The following is a 17,607-nucleotide window of genomic DNA, read 5'->3' on the forward strand; positions in this document are numbered from 1 at the left end:
GTGTGTCTGGCCGGGTGAGGGGAGCATGGCGTCTCTGTCTGAGGTGTCTTACCTCACTTCCTCTTCCTCCCAGCATTCTGTTCTGTTTGCTCCTCCCACCTATGTTTTAACCTATGAGACCAAGCAGTTTCTTTATTACTTAACCAATGACCTTCCTCCATCATAGGTGGATCTCCCTGAGCTCATGGACAGTCTGTTTTACATAATGATGTTAACCAGGGTATGGGAGAGACCTTGTCTCAAAAGTAAACACACACACAAAACATACATATATGCACATATACATACAAATTGTGTATGAGAGACCTTGTCTCAAAGGTAAACACACATACAAAACATACATATATACACATATACATACAAATTGTGTATATATCATAAATGAATATAAACAAATTGTGTCAGAAACCACAGGGAAAAAATGTCTTCAAACTTATTGCATTCTTTCTACTTTTTAAAGATTTAATTATGGAATAGCCTGGTAAGTTATTTTGTCATTATTCTGTTTGGAGATAAGATCTCCCAATATAACCAGGCTGCAAATTCTCCTGCCTCTGTATCTCAAGTCCTAGGATTAGTTATGTGTGACTATATCTGGCTTAGGTTTCTAAACTGATAAACTGAGCCACACCATAAAAGCCTAATTGCTCTACAACAGTAATTTTCATTAATATACCTACTTCCTTCTTTTGGAATCTTTCCCCACATGGGCTTTAGGATTCTTTAAGCTGCCCAAGCTCATCTGTGCACACAGACACTGCTTCCTGATATGCTCCAAGTACTCTCTGCTCCAAGATAACTTCCTGCCCTCTTAAAACCTGACTCTTCCTGAAGGGTGTTTATCTAAAATAGAGGCAAATAATATTTCTTTTCAAGCTGTTAGCAATATTTAATGAAATAGTGAGTACATCAGAGCACACACTATAAGGCTCCTATCATAATCATTTTTTTTTAGATTTTAATTTAAATATATTTCTCCCTTCCTTTTCTTCCCTCCAAACAATTCCATATAACCTACCCTACTCTCCTTCAAATTCATGGTGCCTTTTTTCACTAAATGTTATTGCATGCATATATACACATGTATATACACATGTATTCATAAATACGACCCTTCCAGTCCATACAATGTTCTCTGTATGTGTGTTTTCAGGGTTGACCATTTGACACTGAATAAGCAATTAGTGAAAAAGCAATACTTCTTTAGTAGCTCACATTTGCATTTTAAAACCATGGCATTCACATGGGATGCATAGTCACATGGTTTACGTAATGAAATTCAGTTTAAAATAAAATTGAAGTTGGCTAATTTCCACCAGTGAAACAATTGCAATTATGTGGATTAGAGCAAGTTCTGATAATGGAGGATATCTTCAATATCAGTTTTCCTTAAATAGTTACTTCTCTGAAGCTTTCCAATCTCTATTTTAAGCTCAGGTTTGCTATTTGTTTTGGTTTTGTAGCAAATTGCTGAAATGAGCTTTATTCTTTAGTAAAGTTTCTCATGAGGCCAGCAGAGAGCACATTGTTTATGTGCATGAAGGGAGCGAGGATAGAGAGTTTTGAATCCATTTTCTAAATTGCTTTCAAGCTTTAAACTAAAAATTATTTTAATTTCCTGTTTTTGTGTGTTTGTATGTGCCCCGTGCATATGTGTGTATGTGCACATTCGCATGTGTACAAGTGCACAGGTGCTTGTGTATAGGACCGAAACTGATGTTAGGTATTTTCCTGGATTGCTTTTTTTTGTGTTATTCTTTAAGGCAGTGTCTATTAATCAATCTCAGACTCACCAATACAGCCAGCCTCTCTAGCCAATTTGCTCCAAGGATCCCTCTACCTTCTGCAGCTGGAATTACAGGGAAGTTGACAAGTCTAAAAGTATTTGTGTGGATTTTGCAGACCCAAACCCAGTCCTCTTGCCTGAGGAAGTCATCCCCTCAGCCCTTCATGGAGTTACTGTTTATCTTTTGGAAAATGCCAAATATAAATATAGCACATTAAAATTAAAAGGAACCTTTAAAGCCCAACCATTTTTCTTAATCTTATAGGTAAATTCCCTCTACAAATAGAGAGTAAGCCACCTTAAAATAGGAGTATGTGAGAATTAAATGTTTGGTGAACAAGCTGAAGGAAGTAAATTATTCAGACTAAGATCAATAAAGAACTTTCTAGGCAGGCTTATGTCTCATGGCACTTTCTCTCTCTTCCTGCGTCTCCACCAGATTCTCTACACTGGAGTTGTGGTGTATGCCCCTGCTCTGGCTCTCAATCAAGGTGAGCTATTGACATATGTCATCTCAGGATTTATGAGTTTTCAGCTTTGAAGAAATACATATATTTAATACCTTATGGGAGAGAGATCCTCATAGTTAGTGGGCTCGAAATGACTGTAGCAGTCATATGAAGCTCTAAAAATGTCCTGAAAACGGAAAATAATAGAAACTATTATTTAGTGCATTTTGATTTACAAAATTGCTTGATTATAAACAGACAGTTCAATTGCATGTTGTTTATTTGGGTGTTTTACGTTTGTTTTCCAACCTTTGAAATGACGGCAGTTTTGGTATTGTACATTCATAAGTACTAAGTAAGGTCATTGGTGTTGAAGAACACTTCATAAAATAGAAAATCGGACCGCAAGAGTAAAAGGTGTTTATAATTACATTGAGATGTATAGTTGATCCTTTCAAGATTATAGAATCCTGAAAATAACAATAAATAAAAATAAAAAATAACAAAAACAGAATTTTGTTTTCTCAGTGACATCTCCTATGTTGAAAGAACTTGTTAGTCAAATTAATTAAGCTGTGTATTTACATTGGGAAGTACTAGTTCCTCAAAAACTTAGCTTCAAGATTATTTTCTGTATTGCCTAGAAGTATATCAGTATACATTTAATATTAAAAATTAGCAGAAAACTTGAAGTTCATGCTTTTCCTCCATGTGATATTATGAATATTGCTTTACAGATAAATGACAGAATAAAAGCTTTGAAATCAGTATAGGTGGCTTCTGGCTTTTCAGTAGACATGGTTAAGAAGCAACAGCAAAGCCTAACGAAGGACTGAAGCTAAAGAATCAGAGAAGGTCAAGTTTGTTGTTTTACTTTTTACAGAGACAGTTGCTTTAATGTTTTTTCTTCTTTTGTAGTAACTGGGTTTGATCTCTGGGGCTCCGTGTTTGCAACAGGAATTGTTTGCACATTCTACTGCAGTTTGGTATGTACAGGGCCATAAATAATATCATGAACTGCTTCATAATATGGTATAAAGGTAAATTTCCAAAAAGAGGGTATCTAATTACGGATGAACTATCTATTCCAGTACTAAATGAAAACATGTTGTTTTATATAACAATTTCTTGAGGATGACACTATTACTTTCTTTAAAAAATCTTAGCAGTTCCATTTATAAAGAGTATTTGGGTTCTGAGATTATTCAGAAGAATAAAGCTTTATTATTTTGAAGTCCCTGTGCTAGCAGCTGAGTGGGCTACTATTTCACTAGGTTGGGTCATTGTAGAGATTTTAACTGATTCCAGTTTTGTAAATCACTTTGATTAATGTAATATAAAAAAGTGTAAAGCCTGTCCAGGGAAGAAATCCAATTTAGGACTATAAAATAACCCAATGAATATCCTAAAATAATAAAGCTTTATTCAGAGGAATAAATCATCAAGAAAACCGTGTCTAAAGAGAAATAATTTAGCGAAAAATATCAAGGGATCAGAGGATAAATGACCCTTTGTAATGTCCAAAAAACATAATGTTTCTATTTCTCTATATATTCTAAGAAAAAAATGACAAAATACATGTACATGGATGATCAAGGGAAGTTGGCATAAATAAATCATAGGAACCTGTGGCTATTTTGTCTCTTATATACATTTACTATTTTGATAATATGAACTCTCAATTTTCAAGCAGACTATGTAGTATTTATAGAATATTTATATAGTTCTGACAATTAATTTAGATCATTATATAGTTAATGTGTACTTACTTTCTACCCAACTCATAAAATTGAAATCTTTTGTTCTTCTGAATCATCATATAATTTCCTGATTATACTTTACTAGTTATTAGAAGGTAGGTACATTGTCTATCTGGTTATACTTTTCTCATTATTAGCAGGTGTCTGTCTGCCACAGCAAAGAATAATAAACAAATTGACATATAACTGACTTTCCATGTATTTGACATTGTGCTAATATCACATATCCTTTGTGACATATATCATGATAATATAGATATGTCATGATAATATACAATTTTATCTCTCCTTTATATATTGCAGACACTTTATATATTGCAGACACTATTGTTTCTCAATGCTAAAACATTTATCTTTATTTCTCTCTGTTTTTGTTCTCATAACTATAATTCTTACACACTTTCTCATACTTTGCCTGAAAAGAGGTACTTCCTCTGTCTACTCTGATTGTGTCAAACTCTATTTTATCCATAATTTTTAGATTTGTGGCTGAGATTTCACAGAGTATCATAGCTCCCAAAAGCATCTCCCACCGCTCCCACCCACCTATAAATAACAAAACTGTACAATACACAGTTTAAATGTGTGATCATCAGGACATCAGGACTATTATTTGAAAGTTGTAGACACTGTTTGAGCAAGATGGATCAGACTATTCGGCAAGCTCATAATTGTATTCTTATTGTATTGGTGAGCTTTTGAGACTCTTATGGATATCAGCTGAGTTTGGAGCTTTCTCGTAAGTTTGGGTCTTTGGATGGATTTGATGTGACTCAAGTTTAGTAAATCACTTTGTTTCATGCATTGTGAAAAAAAAAAGGACAAAATATTCCTGGAGAATGTATCTTTTTTAGGTTGACAATATAACACAATTTTAATTCTAAACTAACAAAGCATTTGAAACAGACTGTAACAAGGTACCACAAGTGAGGAACAGTAAAAACTTCAAACAAGATTTAGCCTCTCAGGAATACCAAATACTGAATTGCAAGATGTTGAATAAAGTTGTATGCATAAGCTAGTTCAATAATGTATATCACAAATGAACATGTTACAACTATTCTAATAAATGGAATACATTTAATGACTGCCTTTTTGTAAGATACAGTAGAGGAAATAACAGCATGTTTCAGAAAGATGATGAAATTAAGAGAGAGAGAGAGAAATAATAGATAATGGTGACAAAATGAGATTCAATTTATGTTCAATTGGAGACTAGGGGGAGATGTGGTATATTTACCCAAAATGGAGAAAAGATAATATTTATAAACAGTATGTTTTGAAGTACTTTAGAACTGATAGGAGTAGGAATCTATAAGTTTATCAAGTACTGTCTTTGGAGATAAAGAAAATTCCACTGCTAGATATGTCAGTGAAACCACTGAACAGTATATATGGAAGATCAATGAAAAAAATCAATGATATGGAGGAGCATATGCATGAACTGATCTGGCATATTTCCTGGCAATTTTTATTATTTATTATAGAAGCTGGTAACAATGGAAAAAGAGTATGTTTAATGATTGCAGGAAAACAAATCTCAAATTATATACAGTTATATTTCCAACAAAGTTACCTTTGAGAAACTGAGTATCAACTAATCCAAGTACTTATGACAAACAAAGCATTCTCTTGGATTCATTGCTTGGGACAATGGTCTTCTACTCTGTAAAGAATTGTCACTTGAATTGCTTTAATAGGATACTGATTGGCCAGTAGTCAGGCAGGAAGTAAGGGCAGGGCAACCAGAACAGAAGAATTCTAGGAAGAGAAAAGGTTCATTCTACAGTCATCACCCAGATACAGAGGAAGCAAGATGAGAATGCCTCACTAATAAAAGTTACCAAACCACATGGCTGACATAGATAAGAATTATGGGTTAATGTATGATATAGGAGTTAATAAAAATCCTGAGCTAATAGGCCAACCATTTTATGATTAATGTAGACCTCTGTGTGTTTCTTTGGGACTGAATGGCTAAGGGACCACATGGTACAGAAACCTCTGTCAACAAATGGCACCAATGTGCACAACTATATCCACATAGAACCTTAGAGAGCTTGGGAAGTAATTCTAGAAACAAAAGAAACATAGTTAAGCTCAGCTTCTTGGTAGCAGCATTTTCTCAGATAGGCTCTGTTTGCTAGAGGCAAGCACATATCATTTAATAGAGGCTTCCTGACTTAACATTAGCTACAAATCCTTCCAGCTCTTTTAAGAGGCCCCACCACTGAACACTTAAATGGCGTTGTGCTTCTTGGTGGTGTCAGGGACCTTGAAACTCCATAGAGTTGTGGCAATAAACATGGTTCTGACCAGTATCTCTGCCATGAAACTAGACTCTCAGAAAGCTAAAGAATGATGTGGATACTGCAGAAAAAGCCATGGCTTTAATTCTAGCCATATTGCTTAGCAAATTACTCATGTAGTCAAAAAAGAAAGATATACAGTAAAGATAGATTCAGATGAAAAAAACCTATAAATGGTTCAGAGTGTGTTTAACCAATTCTACACCTCCATTCTTTCTTGCACAACCTGCATGCCTAAGACTATCATGTATTCATGTTGACTGTCTGATCAAATACTTTTGTCCATTTGTGGGGCAACAAGCTTGTTAACATGGATTTTAAATTATTTCATTAGGTATATCTGGGTCTTTCATCTAATCTCATCTCAACATACTTCTTCTGAATCTCTTCTCCATCTAGCTAGGCAAGAGGTGACTGACAATGGCTCACCAAAAGGATAAATTATTTTTCCATCAGTTGTAGAAGATGTGTTACATTTTAGGTTGAAGAATATTATTTTAATTATGTTAAAAGGTACTACATTTTTTTATCCTGCGTTTATATAACAATGTAAAAATGTGTTATATTTGTTCATGCTGCACTTGTTTAACAATGTAAAAATGTGCTGCTTTGCTTGCCTAAGGTACCTGATTGGTCTAATAAAAAGGAAAACAGTCAATAGTTAGGCAATAGAGAGATAGTTGGGACTGATGGGTAGACAGAATGAGTAGAAGCAGTCATCTAACCTTCAAAGATAAGAGAACAAGGAAGATAGAGAAGGAAATATCCAGGGGGAGTCAGCCAGTAGCTGCCAAGCAACCAAACTCTATGTAGGACGCACAGAATGAGAGAGAGGTAAAAAGCTCCAAGGCAAAATGTAGATGAAGAGAAACAGGATACATTAGATTATAAGAGCTAGTGGGACAAACCTAAACTAAGAGCAAGCATTTCTAAGAAACCTCTGTGCCATCATTTGGGAACTGGTTCACAGTCCAAGAAAGCCTGGTACATATGGTGTTCCAACATGGGGCACAAATTTCTACATAGGGCCTGAGAAAGTTGAACAGAAAAAGAAAAAGATAGAAATGCATACAGATCCTTTAAGTGACTTTTCTCTATAGCTACCACTTGAGTAGCCAGCATGCTAAGTAGAAATGGCAATGCTACTCTACAGGCACCAGCTTCCTAAAGAAACAAAACAAAACTGTTAAAGGGTTAAATGTTTAACCAGGCTTATGACTTGGATCTCATGTACCTAAGTAGGATAGAGTCTGCTGCCAGTGCAAAGGTGTGTAGCAGTTGAAGGTTTGGCTCACGAGGTCAGAAAAGGCTTGAGTCACTCAATAAAGACAGGTCCAGATTAAAAAATAATCTCTAAATAGGTTAGAGTGTGTTAAAAATATTATAGGCTTAAGAAAGAAAATCAGTGTAAGCAGTCATAGAAAAAAAGTAAATAGTTTATAAATAAATGATAGGTTACTCCAGTATCTTCTTTCTGCTCAAGCTAAAGATAAGTGTATCAACTTTTCATAGAAGTTACTGACACTCTGGAGGAGTAACAAGATGATAATTCTAATTTTCAGTGTTAAAAATATCACCTCCTTTCATTTTACTGGCACTTATTCACTTGAAAAAGCACATTTTATATGCAACTTCATTTAATCTTTCCCTAATTGCCTTTGTCACGTTCAATATGATCCTAGGAGATTCAAGTCATGGATTGCTACAGTAAGTTCTTATTTTTCTCTTTCCCTTCTGTACATATGATTTCAACAAGAATTCTGCATCAGAATCATTTGGGAAACTTTGAAAAAACCAGGAATAAAAGAACCCACCTCTAGCCTCAGATAATTCAATATCCTTGGGGAGGAATATGGGTACTGTTTCTCTCTGCCTCCTTCACTAAAAGGGAGGCAGCCTTGGTATAATTACTGCTTTAACCTCTTGCCCAGTATTTATACTAAACTTAACCATTAGATTAGCCTTTCTGAAACTCTGGTGTATTTGTCTGACTGTCTAATCAACATGTTGCTCTCAAAACACCTTCCTCCACCTATGTGTAGAAACTGACATTTATTTCTTCTTAATTGCTCTCTCTCTCTCTCTCTCTCTCTCTCTCTCTCTCTCTCTCTCTCATTTTTTATAACATGCTATCACTAGGTTCATAAAAATCCTAAGGCTGTCCAGCTGGACCTGTGTAATTGCCCAATTCTTTCACTGTTTCCTTACCTGTATTAAATGAAACATGCAGTATGAGAATCCTATTCTCTAAATACCTCTCAAAGCCATGGAGTTATTTCCATCTCTGCCCTGCTTCAATCATTGATCATCTTGGGCATGGAAAACAAAAATAAACTTAGAAATTTATGTTCTACTGCAGCCTTGCCATTCACAGTAGCTACTGTGAAACAAATGTCATCATGTGATTCTCTTTGTTCTTAGGGAATTATTTAAGTGGTCTCATCTAAATCTATCTGCTCCTTTTGGTCTATTTGCACCTTCCATCTGCAGCTCTCAGAATTCTCTCATTTCCTCAGAGACTTCTACTTCTTTTTTGTTCATACTCTCCAAACAGATCCTCAGCTTGTGTGCTGAATCTCATAGATTTTTATCCATTACTCAGAACTTACCTTAACTGTCACTTCCTCAGACCAGGTGATAGCATTCCTGTATTTCTCAAAAGTAACTAGTCTTCATTGCTCCTTCCCACACTTTTAAGTAAAGGTTTGTATTATTATTTAATTTCCAACTCTACTATTAAACTTACAAACTCATGGAATTGCAGAGGGGACATGCCTCCTTCACTTAGCATTTTGCTGCCATGTGTTAACTCAGAACTTGTCACTTGAAAGATGTTACTACAGTCAGGATGAGTTTTGTATGAATCAGTAACAGGGAGACTGTCTAGAGTTGGAGGGGTTACAGCCCTCATTTTCAGTAACTCATACCATTCTCCCCCTTTCAGGGAGGTTTAAAAGCAGTGGTGTGGACAGATGCGTTTCAGATGGTTGTCATGATTGTGGGCTTCTTAACAGTTCTCATTCAAGGATCGAATCACGCTGGTGGGTTCCACAATGTGTTAGAGCATTCACGAAATGGATCCCGGCTAAACGTAGTTGAGTATGTTCAACGCTACTTTTTTACCCTTCATAAAATTTGATTACATGACCCCATAAAATAACAGCTGGGCAACAAAGAACCATGCCTCTTATCCCATCTTTCCTGTGTCACAGCTTCGATGTAGACCCCCTCAGACGGCACACTTTTTGGACAATTACAGTAGGAGGAACTTTTACTTGGCTTGGAATCTATGGAGTTAACCAATCAACCATCCAGAGGTGCATCTCTTGCAAGACGGAAAAGCATGCTAAGCTGTAAGTTGTTGGTTAAGAACAATTTCTATGTTATCCCTTACCTCGGTGAGTCATTACTTATGTATGGATGCATGTGATAAAGGAAGAGACTTATTTATCCTGTTCAAAGTCTTTGTGTTTATGTGTGTATATATGTATGCCTGTGAGTGTGGTGTATGTAAAAGTATGTGTTTGGGAAGTAAGTGCATACGTGTGGAAGCTAGAGGAGGATGTTGGATGCCCTGCTTTATCAATCTCCATCTCAGTTTAATTATTTATTTGAGATAGGGTTTTTCAACATAGCCCTAACTGTCTTAAAGCTCACTATGTAGACCAGGCGGTCTTGAACTCAGAGATCTGCCTGCTTCTGCCTCCTGAATGCTGTGTTAAAGGTGTGTGCCATCAGGCCCCTCCAGGTATTAATGCTTTGAGACATGATGTTTCCCTGTAGTTGAAGCTAGTCTAGCAGTCTCGTGTCTCTGTCTTTCACAGCTTTGGGTTACATGTACAGTCCATGTCTAGATTTGTTCCAGAGTGCTAGATCTTGGCATAAGTCTACATACTTGTAGAGCAGGTACTCTTCCACATCCTTCCATCCCTTTCAACAACTATTTCAGCCAAACATGACTACTTCCATCCCAGCATACCCTGCTTGGCTTTTTCCTCAATTAAGGTCTGTCTTCATTGACTGAGCAATAGATTAGATTAGGTGCACTGAGCAGGGATAAGGTGCAAATCACAATTCCTGCTTGTAGTCTCCAGTACGAGATGGCCCTGATCATTTTTCATTCATTGTGTGCTGTCTTCAGTCGTAGTTTAATTTTTATATGGTAGTAGGTAAACCGTGACATGTTTTGATATTTTAAAATGTTTATTTGGGAAAAAAAATGACAACAGGTAGGCCAGGCAGCTGCTACTCAAATATGGTCCATGGCACCATTGAAGGAATACAGGGATGGTACTTATACCGTGTGGACAGACACACTAGTAAAACACAGAACACACTTTACTGATTACAGCTATATAACCACCATATTTTCTCATCTTTATGAGAAGCCCTAGTTCTTTAAGTTGTTTGCAGTCCTCCCATATGTTTCCCTTAAGCTTCAATTTTTCAAAATGTCGACACTTAGAAAAATGGAACAAACCAAGCTTCACTTACACTTGCAAACCCGTCACAGTTAAATTTCCTCTACATCTATCTCTCTGCTTTAGGATTAGTCAGGTCTGATATCCATTTTAATTCAATTTAACAGATACAGGTATCATTAACATTTCTAAGGAGAGATGTAAGAACTCTAAAATAGAAGATTATGTGTCTGTGTTTGCTCCAGTTCTCACAGGGATATGAGAATAAGCACAGTAAGATTGTCTGGGTACAATCAAAAGTTCCAGAACAGTCTATTCTCTAGAGAAAAACCTAAGGCATTTCTCCATTATTTTATACAGCTAGCAAAGAACCCCACAAATTTCACACAAAATGGAATTACACCCCCAGGGGTGCCTTTCATGGTTCTTGAATCAAGTCTAGTAACTATTACTATTTCTTCACACAATTTAAAAATACTTCAATGTACAATTTCTTATTTTCATTAAGTGAGACATAAAATTGTCTTGAAATAATTCAACCGTTTTGTATGTTGAACCATTAAGTAAGTCGGGAACTACCATGTTACCATATGTATTTTTTGTAACGCAAAATGAAGAGAGCAGATACATCTTCTAGCAGTCTAGCAAGCTACTGGTGATGCATGAAAATACCACTAAAGTAAATGATATTAAATAAATCTTCCACACTTTATTAAGTGATGCCCATAACTTTATCAAATGGCTGAACAACTGAAAATGTATGTGACTTTGATCTTAAAATGCATTTAAAATTCAAATAAAAATCTGCTTTCAGGTTAACTAGAGTCAAGTACCTATAAAGAGAAGAATCTTTTGGCGAAATAAATAATACATGTCTGCTTTTTTTTTAAATACACTTATTTAGTTTTGAAATAAGATCTCCACTTATTACAGAACAGTCTTAGCCTTCTAGAGACAAGATCCATCCTCCTCAGACTCCTGAGTTTTTAGTACAATTGGTATTTTCCATGTGCCCAGTTATAACTTTCTCCTGTGGCATTTTGAATTTCTGCCTCCTAAAAGATTAGGAGATGTACATTAGGAACTATACCTTTGTCATCTATTATTTTCCATAAAGCTCCAAGAATAAAACATTGTGCTTGGTAAATGTTTGTTATTTGTTAAATATTGAAATCCTTAAGAAAGCCATTCTTTTGTGTATATGCAGAAACATAAAGATACCCACAAATTGGATGAGTATGAGCATGTGTACACACATACATACACACTTTTTCATGTATCTCAAAATATTCGTGTTGCCATGAAAGCAATGTGTGTTCTTACATTTGAATGTTGAATCATCTTCATTAAAAAAAATGGCCAGTTTGAAATTCACTACAATGAAATTTTTTTAGCACAATGGAAGGATGTCTACTTTCAAGTCTTCCCTGAGATTAGAAATATAAGTAAAATCTGGACACTCAAATGCCTGTATGAAAGTAAAGGACCTTGAAAAAAGATCCAACTGTAACTGTGCTAGTTCACTGTAGGATAGTATGAACTTCATCAAATCATGTTTAAGATGACCTTAAGTTTTCAAGGTCATCTACTAACTTACATCTACTAATCTTTTAGGAGGCAGAAAATCAACACACGTCAAGGGAAAGTAAGAATTGAGCACATGACAAACACCTATTGTACTTAGAATTCAGGAGTCTAAGGAGAATGGATTCTTGTCCCTAGATGTCTAAGACCTTTCTGGAATAAGTGGAGATCCCATTTCAAAGCTAAACAAGCATATTAATAGGAAAGCAGAAAGGTATTATTTATTTCACCAAAACATTCTTCTCTTTATAGATATTTGATTCTAGTTTGTTCCTATTATCTTTAAAATACTCAACTTTAACTTTCATCTGCCTTCATCTCAAAGTGACTGAAACAAATACTTGTCTATTTTTATGTTATCTCATTATTATCTTCCTCGAAGAAGTTATTAAAATGCAAGTTGGCTTTTTGACAGTTTCATTAATTGAGTAGAGGAAAAAGCCACTTAAAGTTATATAATGAGAATAATCAGTATGTGAAATATTATAAAAAGAATAGGTCATATATCATACATATTACAATTTGGCAAAACCCTCTTTTTAATTAATTAATTAATTAAAATTTTCCACCTCCTGAGTAATACTCTAATATGTATATATTCCATACTTTCTTCATCCATTCTTCCATTGAAGGGCATCTAGGTTGTTTCCAGGTTCTGGCTATTACAAACAATGCTGCTATGAACATAGTTGAGCATATACTTTTGTTGTATGATAGGGCCTCTCTTGGGTATATTCCCAAAAGTGGTATTGCTGGGTCCAGGGGTAGGTTGATCCCAAATTTCTTGAGGAACCGCCACACTTCTTTCCAGAGTGGTTGCACAAGTTTGCATTCCCACCAGCAATGGATGAGTGTACCCCTTTCTCCACAACCTCTCCAGCAAAGGCTATCATTGGTGTTTTTCATTTTAGCCATTCTGACAGGTGTAAGATGGTATCTCAAAGTTGTCTTGATTTGCATTTCCCTGATTGCTAAGGAAGTTGAGCATGACCTTAAGTGTCTTTTGGCCATTTGAAGTTCTTCTGTTGAGAATTCTCTGTTCAGCTCAGTGCCCCATTTTATAATTGGGTTGATTAGCCTTTTACAGTCTAGTTTCTTGAGTTCTTTATGTATTTTGGAGATCAGACCTTTGTCAGTTGCGGGGTTGGTGAAGATCTTCTCCCAGTCAGTGGGTTGCTTTTTTGTCTTAGTGACAGTGTCCTTTGCTTTACAGAAGCTTCTTAGTCTCAGGAGGTCCCATTTATTCAATGAGGCCCTTAATGTCTGTGCTGCTGGGGTTATACATAGGAAGCGATCTCCTGTGCCCATCTGTTGTAGGGTACTTCCCACTTTCTCTTCTATCAGGTTCAGTGTGTTTGGACTGATATTGAGGTCCTTAATCCATTTGGACTTGAGTTTTGTGCATGGTGATAGATATGGATCTAATTTCATTCTTCTACAAATTGACATCCAGTTTTGCCAGCACAATTTGTTGAAGATGCTCTCTTTTTTCCATTGTATACTTTTAGCTCCTTTATCGAAATTCAGGTGTTCATAGGTTTGTGGGTTAAAGTCAGGGTCTTCTATTCGATTCCTTCCTACTGCACGTACTGGCTTTGGGGGAGCCTAGGCAGTTTGGATGCTCAACTTACTAAACCTGGATGGAGGTGGGCGGTCCTTAAACTTCCCACAGGTCAGGGAACCCTGATTGCTCTTCAAGCTGATGAGGGAGAGGGATTTGATCTGGGGAGGGGGAGGGAAAGGGGAGGCGGTGGCGGGGAGGAGTCAGAAATCCTTAATAAATAAATAAATTAAAAAAAATTTCCACCTCCTTCCATTTACCTCCCCCCCAAAAAACTCACTTTTTAAAAAGAGAAAAATCTTAACCTATTCAAATTTGTAATTATCCTAAAAAGTGTAATGACTCATTTAATGTGATATTATAAAATGTAATGTTTCCTGAAAGCTAGAAAGAGGGAACTCCTTCAGTCTTTAGTCATGAACTTACCCTGAGACAAAGTAGCAGACAGCTTACCAATTGGCCTTTGTCCTCTCTTCTAGTGCCTTGTACTTTAACTTGTTGGGTCTCTGGATGATTGCGGTGTGTGCTGTCTTCTGTGGTTTGATCATGTACTCGAACTTCAAAGACTGTGACCCTTGGACATCTGGTGCTATTTCAGCACCAGACCAGGTATGCACTTCCATTGATTTCACAGCAGAATGTACTGAATATGTTGGGTAGTAGTGGGGTTATCCTTATTCTGCCTGGGCCTTCACTCACTTGCCAAGCACAAGCCTTTGACTTCCTATTTGAGCTCCTGGGTGACATCACACAGTGCTTTCTAATATGCAGAAGTAAGTCAGCAGAAAAACAACACCTTCCTTTGTTAATGAAGACAAAGTCTGAAGACAGGCTACGGCTAACCAGAAAGTCATCTCTAACCCATGGCTTTGGTTGTTGATGATACTTTTTAGTCCTTGTCTTTGTAATCTGAGGTTTATTAATGTTTCTTTAATTGAATAAAAATGAGGACAGTGTCATGCACTTTATATTATAGCACATAAATGTGTAGCCGGAAGGATCAGGAATTTAAGGTTAGCATTGTTTACAAAGGGAATCTGAGAGGATACCATAGTCTATGAGATCATATTTCAAAAAGCATAAAAATTAAAGTAACACTAAATAAATAGAATTGAGTAATTCTTATTCACATACTGCCTACTATCATATTTTCTCGGCATAACACAATTGTATCATGAAAGCATAGAACACTGTGTGGTTTTGAAGACTCAGAGAGTATGCTCATGAGAAGCATTCACTCACGGCCCTTTTCTATCAATATATATTCAGTTGCCCTACTTTGTCTGGTATAGTCTTCTTTCCCACAAGCTGGGCATACCTAGATCCCCTGAACAACATATGTTAAGAATTGGATTTTAGAACTTAATTATAAATTCAGAGAAAACAGTAAAATTCACACGTTGAAGATACTGGGAAGTGAGTTTCTCATCTCCTTTCACTGGGATTTATATTTCAACACTTTAAATATTGCAGAGATAACAATACACCTCCTTCTCACTTCTCTCCCCTCTCCCTTTATCTCTGCTTCTTTTTTTTTTTCAGTTGATGCCGTATTTTGTCATGAAGATTTTTGACACCATGCCAGGGCTGCCAGGACTTTTTGTGGCTTGTGCCTTTAGTGGAACTCTGAGGTTAGTATGCTGACAAGCTGAAGATATCAATGGTTGTGCTGGCAGTGGTGAGGACTGGAATGATGAAAATCCTGATCATCTGTCCGCTGAGCCCTTGCTGAGTGTCAATTGGCCTGCTGCAATGTTCTATTTCTATTTGATCATTGGTATCACACAGCATGTGAAGAAGAATCTTTACTCACACTCTCGTCAGTGTGCAGATAAGGAAACATATTTAATAAGCATGAGGGAGACAACTAACCTATGGTAAGTAAACTGTGGAGGCTTGATGCAGGTGTATTCTTAAGCTCTACTTTAAAACTTCCTGGTTATTGTTTATACTTTGTATTCATTCCATCACAAAAGACCTAAGAGTTTTTACTATTCCAGCAATAAAAAAAAGACTAAAGTCTCCCCATTACAGTAAAGGTAAACTCAGTCGTGGGTATCTGAAAGAAATCAAGAAGAAAATACCACACTTTGAAATTCTAGTAGTATAAAAAAGGGTGACTGGCCAAAAATGAGATTAGGATTCAGAAATGCATGCATTAAACCCTAATGTTCCATATATTGTATCTGGGGAACATCATAGTAAAAAAAAAAATGTGCTCCCTAGGTTTTGAGCAGTTCTGACTTTGTGTCCTTGATGTTACAGCTCACATGGTCAATAGCTCAAGCTGGATTTTCCATCTGCCCATATCTCATTCCAATGACCAATGCATGTTGCTGTTTTTTCTATCTTCGTTGAGTTTCCATTGCAGCTTCAACTTGATTTCTATGACTTCATTACATTGCCTGATAAAGAGCCGATTACAGCAACATGGGCCTACATTATGGTGCCTCATTACCCAGCAATCCTTAAAATACTGAAATTATAAATCATGTTTGATATTACCTCTTTTGGTTCATAATACATTCAGTAAGGGAATCTATTATATGATTATGAATACTGCTTAGTATATTTGTTATACTAATGAAGTTATTGAATCATTGACCCTATATATGTGATATAAAACTTAAGTAGAGCACATGTTATGTTTCCCTTCAAAATTATCAGCCATTTGTTTTATTTTCTAGTAAATACACTGTCTTTCCTCTCTTGCCTTGAATTACTGCTTTTATTTCATCTTAATTCATCTATAGATTTTAAATATCTTATTAACTCTCCTTTGTATTCTTCTCATGGTCTATATCTGTAATGATGTTGGTGCTTTTCAGGACTATAACATATAACGTTGTGTGTTAGGGCTGAGTCTGGTTATTAGTATTATGTAATTTTCTGTACATTGTGTTTTTATCTCAATTATTTCTACTTGATTTTCTGTTAGATTTCTATCTCAAATTATTAAGGCTACAGTGTTTATTTTTGAGTTTTCCTTCTTTTCTGCTAGTTATATTCATTTGCCTGTCTTTTTATGTAGCTATGTGCTTTGAACAATGACTAACAACTGAAGCAGAAATCACTATTCTTTAGAAGGAACCATTCTTTTTTTTTTATTGAGAAAAAAAAATTTCCTCCTCCTCTGAGCCTCCCACTCTGCCACCCTCCCCCCACTTCTCTCCCCCTCCCTCTCGAGTCTGAAGAGCAGTCAGGGTTCCCTGCCCTGTGGAAAGTCCAAACCATTCTTGAATGAGAAATTTTCACCTTTTGAAGTTAATTCAGTTATTGGAGTAACTAAAAGATTCTTGATCTATGTGAGGAATTTAAATAAGCTTTCACTGTTTTTCACAAAGAACACCAGCTTCCTGATGCTCCAATGGTCTATCAAGACAACTCTGTGAAGTTGGAGAGAGAGAGCAGTGCTGCTACCTGGTTATGCTCTTTGTTTCTTTATGGGATTCTCTCACCTTTCTCTCCTTTACTAGTTACATTCCAGCCTCTCTGGAAGCTTCAGGCTATAGAAAGCAGTGATCATCTTTGCACCTCAATGTGTATGCATGTGATTTCCCCTTTATTCTTCAAGGACTTTCACCTTCTTTTCTTGAATCCTTTCCCCATCTTTCTTAACCATTATTTATGAAGAGATCATCTCTTACTAGTTTCACAGCACCTTACTCTTGCCTTTCATAGTAACCCTACAAACTGTAGTAAATTGTAAAATTGGTTGTTGAATTTCTGTATTCCCA

At 36.1% G+C, this 17,607-nt stretch overlaps 1 protein-coding gene across 1 annotated transcript in view; it reads left to right on the forward strand.

Moving 5' to 3' along the window:
- Slc5a12 (solute carrier family 5 member 12) overlaps positions 1 to 17,607 on the forward strand; it is a 43,602-nt gene that overhangs the window by 8,695 nt on the left and 17,300 nt on the right. Inside the window, exons 3-8 of the mRNA XM_005364060.2 lie at positions 2,226 to 2,277; positions 3,154 to 3,221; positions 9,249 to 9,403; positions 9,517 to 9,657; positions 14,350 to 14,479; positions 15,413 to 15,501. Of these exons, the coding sequence (XP_005364117.1) occupies positions 2,226 to 2,277; positions 3,154 to 3,221; positions 9,249 to 9,403; positions 9,517 to 9,657; positions 14,350 to 14,479; positions 15,413 to 15,501 (635 nt within the window). The remainder of the gene's footprint in view (positions 1 to 2,225; positions 2,278 to 3,153; positions 3,222 to 9,248; positions 9,404 to 9,516; positions 9,658 to 14,349; positions 14,480 to 15,412; positions 15,502 to 17,607) is intronic.

This window comes from Microtus ochrogaster (genome assembly GCF_000317375.1).
Source record: "Microtus ochrogaster isolate Prairie Vole_2 chromosome 14 unlocalized genomic scaffold, MicOch1.0 chr14_random_1, whole genome shotgun sequence".
NCBI classification, from domain to species: domain Eukaryota; kingdom Metazoa; phylum Chordata; class Mammalia; order Rodentia; family Cricetidae; genus Microtus; species Microtus ochrogaster.